A 14,575-nucleotide genomic window follows, 5' to 3' on the forward strand; every position below is an offset into this window, starting at 1 on the left:
ATCACTGATGCTTTTAAGCCCCTTCCTTAGAACAAGGGCTTTGATCAACCAGGATTTTTTTTTTTTTTTCATATGTGTAGGTTGCCCTTTCTTTTTCCAGTGATGGTTTTAGGTCAGTCTTAGGCCCTCCACTATCTCCCTGTTTACTGTGCCATGCAGAATTTTCCAGACAGCTCTCATTTTCTGCACAGGCTTATTGCAGGAGTCTAGCAGGTTGTTTGCTGAAATTTGGCATTAGCATTATTTTTTACTGATAATTTGAAGTTTGGGGCATTTTATGTCTTTTAGTTAAGTCCCTGCATCCTATGTAGTTTTATTCTTATTTTAGTTTGTAATTTGTTTTGTTTTTTTGAGACTAGGATTTATGTGACCACCACTACCTTGGTTATCCAGATTCCAGGGACCTAAATCCTAAATTTTCTAAGGTTTAAGACATTTTGGTGAAAATAAAATAGACACAGTATATAACCATTATGTCATTGCCTACTCTTTAATTTTTGCTCAAGTATTTAAAATACATCCCTTTTTTTGAGTCAGTGGCTCATAAAATGTTAAAAGCATAGTCCATTTTGGGTTTTGTAGTAAAGAACAACTTTATAAAGCACTCAGGTGGTCTTCTTCCTTTTGTGAATTATGGGATAGCACCCAAGTGAACAAAAACACCATGAAAGAATTTCTCCTTACATAAAACGAGAACAAACAAAACAAGGTAAATAAGGTGGAAGGTTGTTAAATTGGGGAAACTTTATTCTGTGTTCCGCCAGTCTTTCCTACTTTTGCTCCGCAAATAATTTTCTTTCAACTACTAGGTTGGCGATTTGGATATTAACTACATTAACATAGAAGGTATCCCTACAAACACCTGCCCTGAATCGATGGGTTCTACTCTGGGACCTCAGAGCTGCAAGCATATCCTTGCTGTGGAAACCAGCCATGGAAAATACCCGCTAAGTGAGAAGAAGGAAGTGGCCTCAAGTACTGAAGCTCGGCAGTCCTTCGCATCACCATCTGGTTCATATGCTTCCGATTTTAATCTTTCTTTTGGTCTTCATGGATTTGAAAAGGAACAAAGTCACCTAAAGAAAAGAAGGTAAGGGGAAAAAAAGGTAAGATACTATATTCTAAAGGAAAAGTGTAGAATATCAAAAAACTTTGTAGCTGAACTTGTGAAATTATATTTTATTAGATTTTATTGTCCCATCCACTTTGATCTCTACTTCAAACTATTACCCCCTTTTACATTCCTATGTTCCTTGCGTTAAAAGTAAGACACTTATGAAAATGGACAAAAAAATAATAGAGGAAAAGCACAATGAGATAGCATTCTACATTACTTGATAGGCAAAAATTTTTAAAGTGTAACAATACCACATTTTGTTGAAAATGTATACAGTGGAAATCCCAAATACAGTTGATAGGAGTGAAAATTGCATTATAACTTTGGAAAATAATTTGGCATTATCTAGTAAAGACATTCTATCTCTTGCAGAAAATGTAGGAATGAGGAGAAAGGACTTGCGATCCCCCAGAAAGCCCCATTTTGGCTCTGGGATGGCTGTGGGACCCTTCTTTCAGTGGATGCCAGGTTAGGAGTGTGTAACAGGATTGATGATGAGCTCAAAGTGAAATGCACCTCACTCATTAAAAAGTCAATAACAAGCTGAGAGGCTGGCAACTTCTCATGAAGGAGAAATTTGAGGGCATACAATAAAAACTGGGGTTAACACAGGGACCTGAATCCAAAATTTTCTAAGGTTTAAGACATTTTGGTGAAAATTAAATAGACCCAACATATAACCATTATGTTACTGAAACTTAACTGTTTTGAGAAGCTACAAGGGGAAAGTAAGCAATGCAACATTTATTTTAAAATGCCCAACAGCAACAACAAAAAAAAAAGATGAATGAAGTTTCATTCTAAAACTTGCCTTTTTTGTTTTACCACCATCCACAGTAAGAAATACTTTTCACACCATGACCCCGCGCCACAAACATACACACAAACAGTAAAGAAATGTCCTATGAAATAACATGTGGAATGTATTCTGTTATTTTCTATTATATACTATTTTAAAAGAAAATTTGGGTCACAACCTACAATATATTTCATACTTCACTAATGGGATTTTTAAAAATAGCATTATAAAACATTGACCGAGAGGTGATCCCGAAGAATATTGTTCATGAGGGGCGCCTGGGTAGCTCAGTCGGTTAAGGGTCTGACTTTTGCTCAGGTAATGATCTCGCGGTTCATGAGTTCGAGCCCCCATCGGGCTCTGTGCTGACAACTCAGAGCCTGGAGCCTGCTTCAGATTCTGGGCCACCCTTTCTCTCTGCCCCTTCCCTATTCACGCTCTGTCTCTCTCTCTCACAAAAATAAACAAACACTAAAAAATTTTTTATAAAAAAAAAAGAATATTGTTCATGATACCAAATAGCTTAACAGCTTAATGAAGAAAAATAGTAGCCCAATTGAAATTAGTAGAAAAAGGAATGTTTTAATGTATAGCATGCAAAATAAGATAATAATCACTGATAGTTGTAGCGTATACTCACAGCAATGGAGAAATGTTGTATGTAACTGGAAAGGCTTATGTTAAATTACGATAGGATTGCAGGCAGCCAACCATTTGAACTTAATGTTTATTAATACAGAGATCACAAGTTAAAAGCAAATCGAGGGGGACAAGACATCAGCACACCTTTAACCCCTTTATCCCCTAAGGTCTCTGTCTACTCTCTGACTACTATTGAATTAAGGAAACTACATAGCACCTTAATATATCTATAATTACATTGTAGTAACATTCAGAGCACAAGTATTTGCCAGAAAGTGTTTCTTCACACCAAGCCTCAGTTTTTTGTTTTTGTTTTTTTTTTTTATGAGAAATCATTTTATGGACTTCAGCATTTGCACTGAATTACGGTGTGAAGTCCACCCCCGGTGTGTTCTGTGCTCAATGCCAAGGTGAAATCCCTCCATGGGTTCTGAAAGGAGAAAACCCCACTTTGGAACAGCTCACTTATGCCAGTTGTGCCTTTCATTTCTATGTAAGTGTCACAATTGATCACGTTGGTATTCAGTGGCCATTAAGTAGCCTATGGATTTTTAAGAAAAAGAACCAACATGGACTAATTCAAAGTTTCATATTCTGCTTCATATTTCATAAGCGAGATGGTTTTATTGTGTTGTCATTAACATTTTAACTCCAGTACTGCAACAATGAAAGAAAAACACATTTGAAAATGCATTGAGCATTAACATGCCTATAGAAGCACTTGGCTTCAAAGTTTGAGCGGTTTAAAATGTAAATATTATGGAATGAGCCAGGAATATGGAAGGTCACATTCTTTCCTTTTAATTTTATGGTTATTAAAGTGAAAATAGGAAAGAAAAGCAGTAGGTTAGCAGAATTATTACCTGCTTCTGAGGGGGAATTCTCACCTAAAATCTCTAAAAATGATGATCTAATGTGACACATTTGGGACCCCACTTGATTCAGGTTGACTCTTGTCTTTTTTTTTTTTTCTTTGTCAAAGTTTTATTTTAACTCTAGTTAGTTAATATACAGTGCAATATTGTTTCAGGAGAACTGAGTGATTCACCACTTGCATATAACAGCCAGTGCTCATCATGACAAGTGCCCCTGTTAATGCCCATCACCCATCTAGCCCACCCCCATCCACCTCCCTCTTATTGTTAAGACTCTCTCATATTGACTCTTTTCTTGACAATAGTCAGTTCTGAGGCGTGAACTGCAGTCTGTCCCTGATTGTCCCCGAGCTTTCCAGCCCCATGCTGCCTATTCCCCACAGGCCTCCCAAAGAGCCCAGTGGTTTTGTTTCATCCACAGTTTTAGTATTTGAAGGATACGTAAGGCTGGTAATAGATTTATGAAATAAGTAAGGCAGAACCAACTTACAGCAGGTTTTGTTAAAGTACTTGAAATGGCTTTTGTTAGGTAGCAATATTCACTTGGGGAAACATAAAATTTTGTTTGAGAAGAAGAGATTTCGGGGGGAGAAAAAAATTCTAAGTTTTGTTAGAAACAAAATGAGTCTGCATTGCATCTTCAGCCAAGGAGAATTTGAATTGAGAGAAACAGAAACCAGTGACAGTGTCGGTCAGTCTGTAGGCTTATGTGATGTTTACTTACCTTGTGCTTTAGTTCCAGCCTCGATGCCCTGGATGCCGACAGTGAAGGGGAGGGGCATTCTGAACATTCACACGTTTGCTACACTCCAGTGTCTCAGAGCTCCTCAAGAACCGGGATCCCTAGTGGGGATGAATTGGACTCTTTTGAGACCACCCCTGAACCAGATTTTAGTATCTCCAGGACCGAGTCCCTTTCTTTATCAAGTAACCTGCAGTTGAAGGTATTCTTAATGCTATTAATTTGGTTTATTGTTAGTACGGAAGCCATGTTCTCTAAAGCAGTCCATCTCAATGTGAAGGACAGGTTATGTTTCATTCGCCTGTGTGAATAATTTTTTTTTTGTTTTTTGTTTCTTTTTGGAGACTCATGAGCTGTGTGACTGAGTCTGTCTTGTTAATCTCTCCCACTCCATTTCATTCGTATAGTGCTTCAAATGACTGATTTATATTAAATTAATTTGCCATCAGTACATATAATCTTCCACATCCTTGGAAAACTTTACTGCCTCATACAATGATTTATGCCACCGTTCCTTAAGCAAAGGGAGAAAAACTGGCAAGAAGAAGTGAATTTAAGTGATCAGTCTGGTTTTGGCTCACGTACATTTTTACTTGGCTCCGGTGTTGAGGTAAATATTACTAAGGCAAAGGTGGTATTTGTTGAGCCTTCCCAGCTGCACCAAGTAATGTGGGACACTGTAAACTCTGTCACTTTTCCTGTAGGAGAGGACTTTTCTCTCTCATAGACATTTTCACATTGGAGTTTTGTTGTGGTTGTTTCGTTTTTTTTTTTTTTTAATTTTTTTTTAACGTTTATTTATTTTTGAGACAGAGAGAGACAGAGCATGAACGGGGGAGGGTCAGAGAGAGGGAGACACAGAATCTGAAACAGGCTCCAGGCTCCGGGCTCTGAGCTGTCAGCCCAGAGCCCGACGCGGGGCTCGAACTCACAGACCATGAGATCATGACCTGAGCTGAAGTCGGCCGCTCAACCGACTGAGCCACCCAGGCGCCCCTCGTTTTGGTTTTTAAAGAATGAACTCTTTTAACCTTGCAGACAAAGCCTTTTTGTGTTTCCACTTAAGTTTTCTTCCTTTTGGATTTCTTTTGTCTATTTGTTTTCTTTTTCAGTTGAGTTTACTACTGTAAAATAACGTGCCCTGTGCCCAAACTTCTCTTCCTGTGAAAATCTGATAGTTATGATAATGCTCTGTTTTTGTAGTGTGCTTTGCAGTATATGAAGCATGTGTTACATTTGTACAAAATACATCGTTTTCTCTTAGGACATAAATATTACCTTTTAGTTTTTGAGTAAATGAGGTTCTGGAGATATTAGATGTCTTGTCCAGGTTGCCCACGCTTGGTGATAGATCCATTGTTCGGTCCAGGCCTTCTGACTATGGTTCCTGAACCCTTTCCCTCAGCTCTTAGGCCTGTAGAGCAGTCATAATCTTTTGAACCTGAATGTCATGTGATATTTCTGGATGGTGAGAAATGGGTATGGTCGTTCATGTAGATACTTCTGCACTTTGAATGGAATGATGAAAAACTTCTCATTACTTGGAGGGAAAAGTAATTCTGTCTTTCTGAATCAGTTCCAGGTTGTTCGCTTTTCAGGAAGACTCTGCCTTATAAAATGTATCTTGCCTTGCTTCTGTAATTACCCTATGTAACTTTTTGCCAAAGAGTTCTGGCTAATTTTCAAAGTTCCATTGTTAGGGAAAATAATTACTATGTATGACTTAAATGCAGAGGGTGGCATTTGGCTAGGGCCCTTTGTGGCCAGTCACCATTAGGGGTATAGGACAGCTCTGGCTGGCCTTTCTGATATCTAGAACCAGCGAGCCCTCCCTAATAAGAAATTCAGCAGCCAAGTCTCAAGGCCCTTTGAAACAGAGGCAGGCTTCTGTTTTCAACTTGCCTCCAGGCCCATTAACTAAACCAGTGAACTTAGGGAAACCATATGTTTTCATCTAGGGAGAATGGAAGCTCCCAGCGCTTGTGAAGGACAGTTGCTGATGGCTTAATTTTAGTAACAAATTTTGTATTACTTTCTTTTAACTCTAAGTGATAGCTTAAAAATGGATAAGTGGGATCAATCCTAAGGATCCTAGGTCCCAGTTGGGTGAGAGTTGGGTACCATAAATGGCTTTAATGGTATTCTATTGCATATTGATTTAACTTTTCTGGAACACATAAGGTAACCATGTTTTAATTATCTTGCCACCTTGCATTGTGACATATGTTGCAAATATAGAAATAGTGTGTAATTGGGAAGGAAGTAACAAAAATAGTAGGTCACTTAAAAAATAAAATTAAAGATCTATAAATCAGTGGTACTCAAATAGCATTTCAGGAAGTGCTAGATGGAAGGCCTTTTGAAAGATGGGCACAGACTAAAAGGATTTGTAAATTGACCTGATGCATTCTTCCTGAGAGGCTACAGCTAACATTATAAGTTTAAATAGCTGTTGGGAAATTAAAAAACTCATGTAAGTGGCTATTTCTCTACCTTCTAATAATTATGAAATAAAAAGCTGTAAGTTAATATGGAATTTTGCTTAGATACTACAGTACAAAATAACAAAAAACCTGACAACTCGGTTGAAAAAAAATGACCCACTGTTGAATATGCAGGGAAAAAAATCATTTGACTTGATTTTTCACTTTTAACCAACCTGATTAGAATGTCATATTTGTATTTAAAGTGTATATGGGCAGGGAGACGCTCGAGTTTACTAAAGCATTCAAAAGACAGTACAATTTTAAAAGTTGTGATAGGCAAACAAGAACAAATGATGAGATCACATCAGAAATATTCACACTGAGTCTTTTCACAGAGACGCTGACTTACTAACATTTGTGGTGAACACATACTCTCAAGTCCTGTGTAGAATTTTTTTTTTTTAAACTTTGTTATGATCTCTTCTAGGAATCGTTACTTTCTGGAGTCCGCTCACGTTCTTATTCCTGCTCATCGCCCAAAATTTCTTTAGGAAAAACTCGGTTGGTGCGTGATTTTACGTTGTGCGGTTCTAGTGAAGGTAAGCATTATTTACCCTTTGGCTTTGAGAGCATTCTCTTCCAGAGCAGGTTTTCAGTCAGGAAAGGTATATAAAATATATAAAAGCACGCAGGAATTTTCAATTCCATTTTCATAATTGATTTTTCAAAGCTTAGCACAATCTTTTTCTCACTGTGTTTTAGTCCAGTTACAGATTTGATGATGAAATTAAAAAATACGCACAGACCACTCTGTGGCTCTGTTCTTTGAATGAAATGTTTTCCTCCAGGATGGTAGTGTAAGCTAGAGTTTATTCTAGGTACATTATTACGAGAGCTTCAGAGGATGTGAAGCAAATTATAAAAAATTACTTTGCCTTAGTTTAAATTGCTGAAATAATTTACTTAAAGGCAAGGTTTGGCAAGATAGATTTTTTTCCCCCTTCTTTTTATTTAGCAGGGGACTTGAGACCGTTGAAATAAAAGAAAATAGTTGGAACCTGAGTAAAGGTATCTCAACACTCTTTGTGGCGGTGTAAACAGTCAGAAATAAAACTTCTAGAAAAGGGTGCAATAAAATCCTTCAGAAAAGGGTGCAAATCATAAGCATACAGTTTGACAAATTTTTAAAACTGAATTCAAATTACATATATAATGATGATGGGCAATTCAGAGCTGTGCTTGTAGCCCCTTGCAGCCACCACCCCCATTTTCTGCTGTATTTTGAAACAAAGGTATTTCTATACATAATATATTATGTAGTAATTATATTTAAAGGCATATCTGGAAGTATGTCGATGTAATACCGAGCCTTAAAATAAAATGTTTGTCATTGCATTAATGCTTTTTTGTCTACCATCCTTAAGAGTCTTAAAATATTCAGAAAGCGAGAGGTGCCTGAGTGTTCTTAGTTTCCCATTGTAGAATATTTATAAGTTTCCTTCTCTTGATTTTTACTTTTTAAATTTTTTTTTTAATTTTTTTTTTTCAACGTTTATTTATTTTTGGGACAGAGAGAGACAGAGCATGAACGAGGGAGGGGCAGAGAGGGAGGGAGACACAGAATCGGAAACAGGCTCCAGGCTCTGAGCCATCAGCCCAGAGCCCGACGCGGGGCTCGAACTCCCGGACCGCAAGATCGTGACCTGGCTGAAGTCGGACGCTTAACCGACTGCGCCACCCAGGCGCCCCTTAAATTTTTTTTTTTAATGTTTATTCATTTTTGAGAGAGAGAGAGCATGAGTGTGAGTGGAGGAGGGTCAGAGAGGGAAACACTAAATCCGAAGCAGGCTCCAGGCTCTGAGCTGTCAGCACAGAGCCCAATGCGGAGCTCGAACCCACAGACCAAAGATCATGACCTGAGCCGAAGTCAGACGCTTAACTGACTGAGCCATCCAGGTGCCCCGTTTTTACCTATTCTTTATTACGTTGTTGTTGTTGGTATTTGCATGTCACGTAAAACAGTCTTAAACACATGATCTTTGTGGTTGGAACTGCCATCCTAAAACAATGACTTATATATGGGAGATGTTCCATAATTATTTGTTGAATGAATATCCTGAGCAAGATACACAGAGCACAAAACAACTGCTAGGTATTTTTGTTTTTGTTTTTCCTCATTCTCTCTGGGAATCTTTACTGGAAGAGGAGAAAGCAAGACTGATGATAAATGTCAGTTTGAATTTATGGAATGAGAAGATGGAGAAAAGGATTAAGAAAGAAAGGAAAAAGATGGATTGAATTTGCCCTGGGTGTGTGTGCGTGTGCATGTGCGTGTACACATGCATGCACACGCACACACACACATCATGAGTCTTTCTGAGATCTCCAGTTCTGCTTAACCTTAGTTTTGGTTGGGATTCCTTTTAATGGCAGCCTGACGTCTTTTCACTGCTTGTCCTAGATGGCAAAATAACTTCACACTGTAACTATTTAGACAATGCTTCTAAATCTTTGCAGTGTGCAAAATGGCAGCCTTGACATTATATATGTGGTATGACTGGTTTTTTTTTTTTTTTTTTAAATTTTTTTTTTCAACTTTTATTTATTTTTTGGGACAGAGAGAGACAGAGCATGAACGGGGGAGGGGCAGAGAGAGAGGGAGACACAGAATCGGAAACAGGCTCCAGGCTCTGAGCCATCAGCCCAGAGCCTGACGCGGGGCTCGAACTCCCGGACCGCGAGATCGTGACCTGGCTGAAGTCGGACGCTTAACCGACTGCGCCACCCAGGCGCCCCGAGTATGACTGGTTTTTAAAGTCACTTCAGAAGTTGGAAGTTGTTGACCAGATGACCGAGAGGAATTTGATCGTTTATAAGGGAAAAGAACCCTGATTTATGAATTCATTAATGAATATGGAAGGGTATCTTTGCCTTACATACAATCCTTAAATCTTGGCAGTTGAGTTGGAAGGAATAAAAAACTGACCTGAATTTTTTTGACTTTTCTGTTAATAAAATCTTACTTTAGACAGCATATTTAAAAATAGGGCCCTTTCAGTGAAGTTTGGTCTCCAGAAGGTAAGAATCACAAATAGGCAATGCAGATTGAAGGTAAACAGCACATACAAAAATTCCAATGGGTAAACCATAGGATATGAGGAATAAATGAACTCTTAAGGACGAAGGAATAGTTTTAACTTTGTGTGTGAATGTGATCAAAGCATAAGAGTGAAAGCTTAACTAGTTCAAAGATGGAATGTTTCATTGTTTAGTTTGCTTAGATTAATCAGAGGTAAATCGACATTTACATTACCTTAAGGTCTCTCTTGGTGAGTTGGAATAGCGCCAAAACCTTTTTCTATTTGAACAGAATCCAAGTCCTCTTTCCCCCCAGTGGGAAGCCCCTTTATATTAGCAACATTGCAGATATACAAAGATCGGATTCAGCCCTTTTCATTCCTATTTGCGATGTTTTCTCATCCTTGTCGTGTCTAAGAGGTTACTTACTATCGTTTCTCATGATTGGTTTTTTTTTTTTTTTTTTTTTTTGGCCAACGGTATGATGGGGTGGCAACATTATTTAATGCTTGTATACACAAAATCCTGTCCTGTAATTCCCTTTGGTACATTGTGTGTTTAGATAGACAGGAATATTGTCAGTAATTAAAACCTCACCAGGAAGGACACAAGTGTTCTAGTTTTAAGAATTTGAGGAGTGAAGTGAATGTACTTGTGAAAATCATTGTGCGCTGTTATTTGTCCAGTCGCCTGAGTTTGGTTCCATTAGTTTCCTAATTATCTTGGACATGTGGCTAAATCTCTTGGTACCTTAGCATGTTTACAAGAAGCATAACGATTTCTTTCTCATGACTTGATTTGAGGAATACTTATTAGTAGTGGTAAAATCCTTCAAATTCTTCAAAGCAGATTTTTTGTTACCTGCAAGATAGCATTAGATTTAACATTGATACTTACACATTTCAGGGATATGCGTTGATTAGTTTTGTCCCTTATTTATCTGACCCATTTCCCTTTGCAAACTGGTTTTGCTTTTTCACTCTTGTGGATTGTAGAGGTAAAGATTTGTCCTTGCTCTGTAAATGATGTGTTCCACAGGGGCCACCCCCTCCTTCAGTCTCCATCACTGTCGAAGTGAGTGTCTGTGTTCCATCCTTGTAATGGGTACTCCAGTTCCGGAAAGAAGATGGCGCTTACCTGCTCGCATGAGCCTACTCCTTCTGTCTCCCATCTACTCTGCCCCCAGGTCCAGCGGGGAAAGTAATTCTCCCTTTGCTACCACAGAGCACATCTCTGAACTGGTTGCTGCTAGGATTTTATGAAGACGTTGCAGCTCTGTTAAAACGAACTCTCCCTTATGCTGATCTTTGAGACTTTTCTTTTGAGCTTCACTAAAGAGGCAGCTAAGATGTGTACTGATTCTGTATGTTGGGGGAATTAGTGTTACAAATAAGTGATGAAGCTCTCATGAGAAATATCCAAAGAGACAAATAATTACTGCAGTGCTGACACTGTTTGCTGCTGCTTGCTGATGCTAACTTAGTTCATAAAGTCATTAAATGTTGCCCTGTGTTGGCCTCCTCCCTGTCCTCTCCAAACTAGGGGCAGTGAGGATATCCAGAGCAATGCCGTACTTAGGTAAAATAACTTGTTTTCTCATTATTTTCTAACTGACGGTGTGAATAATGATGCAGTATGGTTGAGTGTGTGCATTTCAGACTAACGCATGACTACTGGTTTGTCTGCCTCAGTTTTCATTTTATTGTTCTGTGTCTTGTAGAGCAAAGAGCTTACAGCTTACCGGAGCCACCAAGAGACAAAAGGTATTTTAACTGTTCCAAATTTCCTGAGGGCCTCCTTGCCATCTTTGGAAATGTTTGCGTATGACTTTTGAGATCCCTTCGATAGTTTGTGAGAGTTTCTGTGTAATAAGCCTACGTGAATCCTTTGCTCCCTCTGAAATCTGTATTGGTACAGGTTGGCCAGCGTGTTCCTTCGAGTGGCCAGATATGCAGGCCTCAGCCCTGGGGACAGAGTGTTCTTTCTTCAGTTATTTCTAAGGACAAACACCTCCAATGTACTGGACCAAGAGGCGCAGCAGTATGAGGGTGACCTGCCTCAGAGGGGCATTAGGTTCTTCCTAGGTCTGTCTGCCCTGACGAGCAGACTTGCTGTAGGAGCAGGCCCCTGGTTGGTCACATGTACAAAGTGCATAACCACCTCTGCTGTATGTCTTTATGGCTATTGCCGAGAGAGGTTGGTTCTCTCTGGCACAGGAAGAACAAGTGATACAGAAAGTCCTATAAGCGTTAACAGTTTTCCGATGGATGGGCAGATCTGAAAGCTGCAAACCTAAGCTTCCTTTTTCCCTAAGCTGCTGCTTTTGGTGGAGTCAGGCTTGGGAAACTGACCAGCGGGCAGGCGGGATTGTCGAGTTCTGCTGGTCCTTCAGTAACTGCTCATAAGTCACACGGGTAAACAGCCCTGGGGTTATGTGCAACACCAGTGCCAGAAACGACATAAACGTTTGGCTGGAAGAAATAAGGTGAAAAAAGAGGAAGGTGGCTTTAACTTGAGTGACAATAATGCTAAAACTGGAACCTTTTAATATATACATCGAGATGGACTGTTTTGTTTTATTTTAATTTTTTTAAAATGTTTATTTGGAGAGAGACAGAGACAGACAGTCTTCCTCCTGTCATCTATTTAACAATTGGAGAAGTAATAGACTGATGGTAAAGATTTTTTTTTTTTTTAATTCAAAAATACTTCTTCTCCACTAGGAGAGGGGTTTAAGACTGAAAAAGCCAACGTCTTAACTGGTTAAATATTAGTCTGTAAAATACTTGAACTTGGATGGGATGTGTGGAGAGGGTCCCTTTCTCATTTCTCATTTTGTCACTCCTGTGTTTTTCTTCTTCAGTGTGTGTCTGCATCCTGAAGCGTCTTTCTCAGTCTATCCCCTGATGTATCCGGTAGAGTAGATCTTTGATCTCAGTCTGTGCCCAACACCTTTTGGATGCTGATGCTTTGCTTTGGTCATGTTGTACTTATTGGAGCGGATTGCCTCCTTTGGAGTTCTCTTATTTATGTTAATCACTTAGTTTCTGGAAAAGAATGCAGCCGGCTGAAAGGGGGCTCACTCCAGAATGTGTAGGCTCTTTTCTGCAGGAGCGGACACTTTGTATGTACCAACTTTTTTTTTTTTAATGCACAAAATAAAGTAGTATTTAATTCTCCCAAAATTTTAGTGTATACAGTAGTTGACAAATACAGTTTAATGCTCTGAATATAAGTATATAATTCGTTTTTTAAGTTTTTATTTAAATTCCAGTTAGTAAACATGCAGTGTGATATTAAATTCAGGTTGTACCAACTTCTTAATGATTATATGGCATGACAGTTATTTTATTGACACCATCTATCTTAAGTGTGTTACACTTATTACTTTATGTATTAAAAAAAAAATCTGAGCATCTCAATGTCCACAAAGAAGTCTCACTGTGTCAATTTTCAATTGGATATTGGGAATTCCTTTTAACACTTAGGATGTTTAGTTCTTTGAAAAATAGATGATAGATATTATAGGTTTAAAGATTAAAGTACCGAAGACCCATATTCTTGAGATACTTAAAATTATCTTTATTGAAAAGGTAATGCCATGAGAACCTCTGAAGAATGGGGTTTGTAAAACTTGATTGTGGATGGTTCTATTGATCATCAGATCAACAATAGAGGTTGGGTATCTTGTTCTGGGATTTGAAGAGTTTAATTTTTTTTTTCCAGATTCTTAGAAATTGAAAAGCTATTTAAATTATGTTATGAAAGCAGTTGGGGACTTTTCCCTTCTCTCTTCTTTCCTAACGTAACTAATTGTTACATAGGTGAATACCACATAGTTCGAGTTGACACGCTGAATCCGCCAGAACTTCCACATTTGCCCAGAGGTTATGCTATGTGATTCATTTTCATAATGTGACAGTGGAATGTGTCCGTGATATTCACATTTCTATCATGTTTGTTTGTTTTAGTTATTTATTTTGAGAGAAGGTGAGCAGGGGAGGAGCAGAGAGCGAGGGAGACAGAGAATTCCAGACACTGTGCCGTCAGCACAGAGCCTGACATGGGGCTCGATCTCAACGACCGTGAGATCATGACTGGAGCTGAAATCAAGAGTCAGACACTTAACGAACTCAGCCCTCCAGGCGACCATGTTTCTTAGTTTTTTAATACCGAGTGTTACAGGTGTTTTTTGTTTGTTTGTTTACTTGGTCATGTCTCAGGTCTTCTCAGTTTTTGAATTTAAAGAGTAAGGAGTATGACTTCATGTTCATGTTGTAGTTTTGTAGAGGATATGTGGAAATTGTGGTGCATTTAAAGGTTTTAATTTTTTTTTTAATGTTTATATTTAAGAGGGAGAAAAAGAGCACACATGAGGAGGGGAGGAAGGTACAGAGTGAGAGGGAGACAGAGGATCCAGGGCGGGGCTCAAACTCACAAACCATGAATGAGATCATGACCTGAGCTACCCAAGTAGCATAATGACTGAGCTACCCAAGTGCCCTGCATTTAAAAGTTTTAAATCAAAACAGAAGCATTGCTTTTGATAGGTTCTTCTGTAGCACGGAGAATTGGGAATAGAGTTGGATAAACAGAATGTTCTTTTATTTGAGAGAGTTGATTTCTGTTTCTGCTGTGAGGTAGGCAGAAGGGAGGACTTGAGGACCTCACAATCCACATTGACCTTACCATTCTTTAATTCTGAGACTGAAGTCTCCTCACCAGATGATTCTTATCTTAGACATTGGATGGCACTTGGTGGGGTCACAAGAGGTGTTCCAGAGATAATTCTTTCTAAGGTCTCAAATGTGTTTTTCCCCTGAATTCCAAAAGTGAGTCTGTCATGAGTGTTGCAAATGAGGATGCTTAAGAAACGAGAGATATGGAAATTTATAA

At 38.7% G+C, this 14,575-nt stretch overlaps 1 protein-coding gene across 1 annotated transcript in view; it reads left to right on the top strand.

Moving 5' to 3' along the window:
- Nucleotides 1-14,575, top strand: part of ARHGEF28 (Rho guanine nucleotide exchange factor 28) — a 122,084-nt gene that overhangs the window by 24,222 nt on the left and 83,287 nt on the right. The window contains exons 3-6 of the mRNA XM_047068626.1: nucleotides 810-1,090; nucleotides 4,170-4,377; nucleotides 7,089-7,200; nucleotides 11,400-11,442. Of these exons, the coding sequence (XP_046924582.1) occupies nucleotides 810-1,090; nucleotides 4,170-4,377; nucleotides 7,089-7,200; nucleotides 11,400-11,442 (644 nt within the window). The remainder of the gene's footprint in view (nucleotides 1-809; nucleotides 1,091-4,169; nucleotides 4,378-7,088; nucleotides 7,201-11,399; nucleotides 11,443-14,575) is intronic.

The sequence above is a fragment of the Lynx rufus genome, unplaced genomic scaffold, assembly GCF_022079265.1.
Source record: "Lynx rufus isolate CCGP_SWC_20201006 ecotype Redwood Valley unplaced genomic scaffold, mLynRuf1.p SCAF_1, whole genome shotgun sequence".
Lineage (NCBI taxonomy): Eukaryota > Metazoa > Chordata > Mammalia > Carnivora > Felidae > Lynx > Lynx rufus.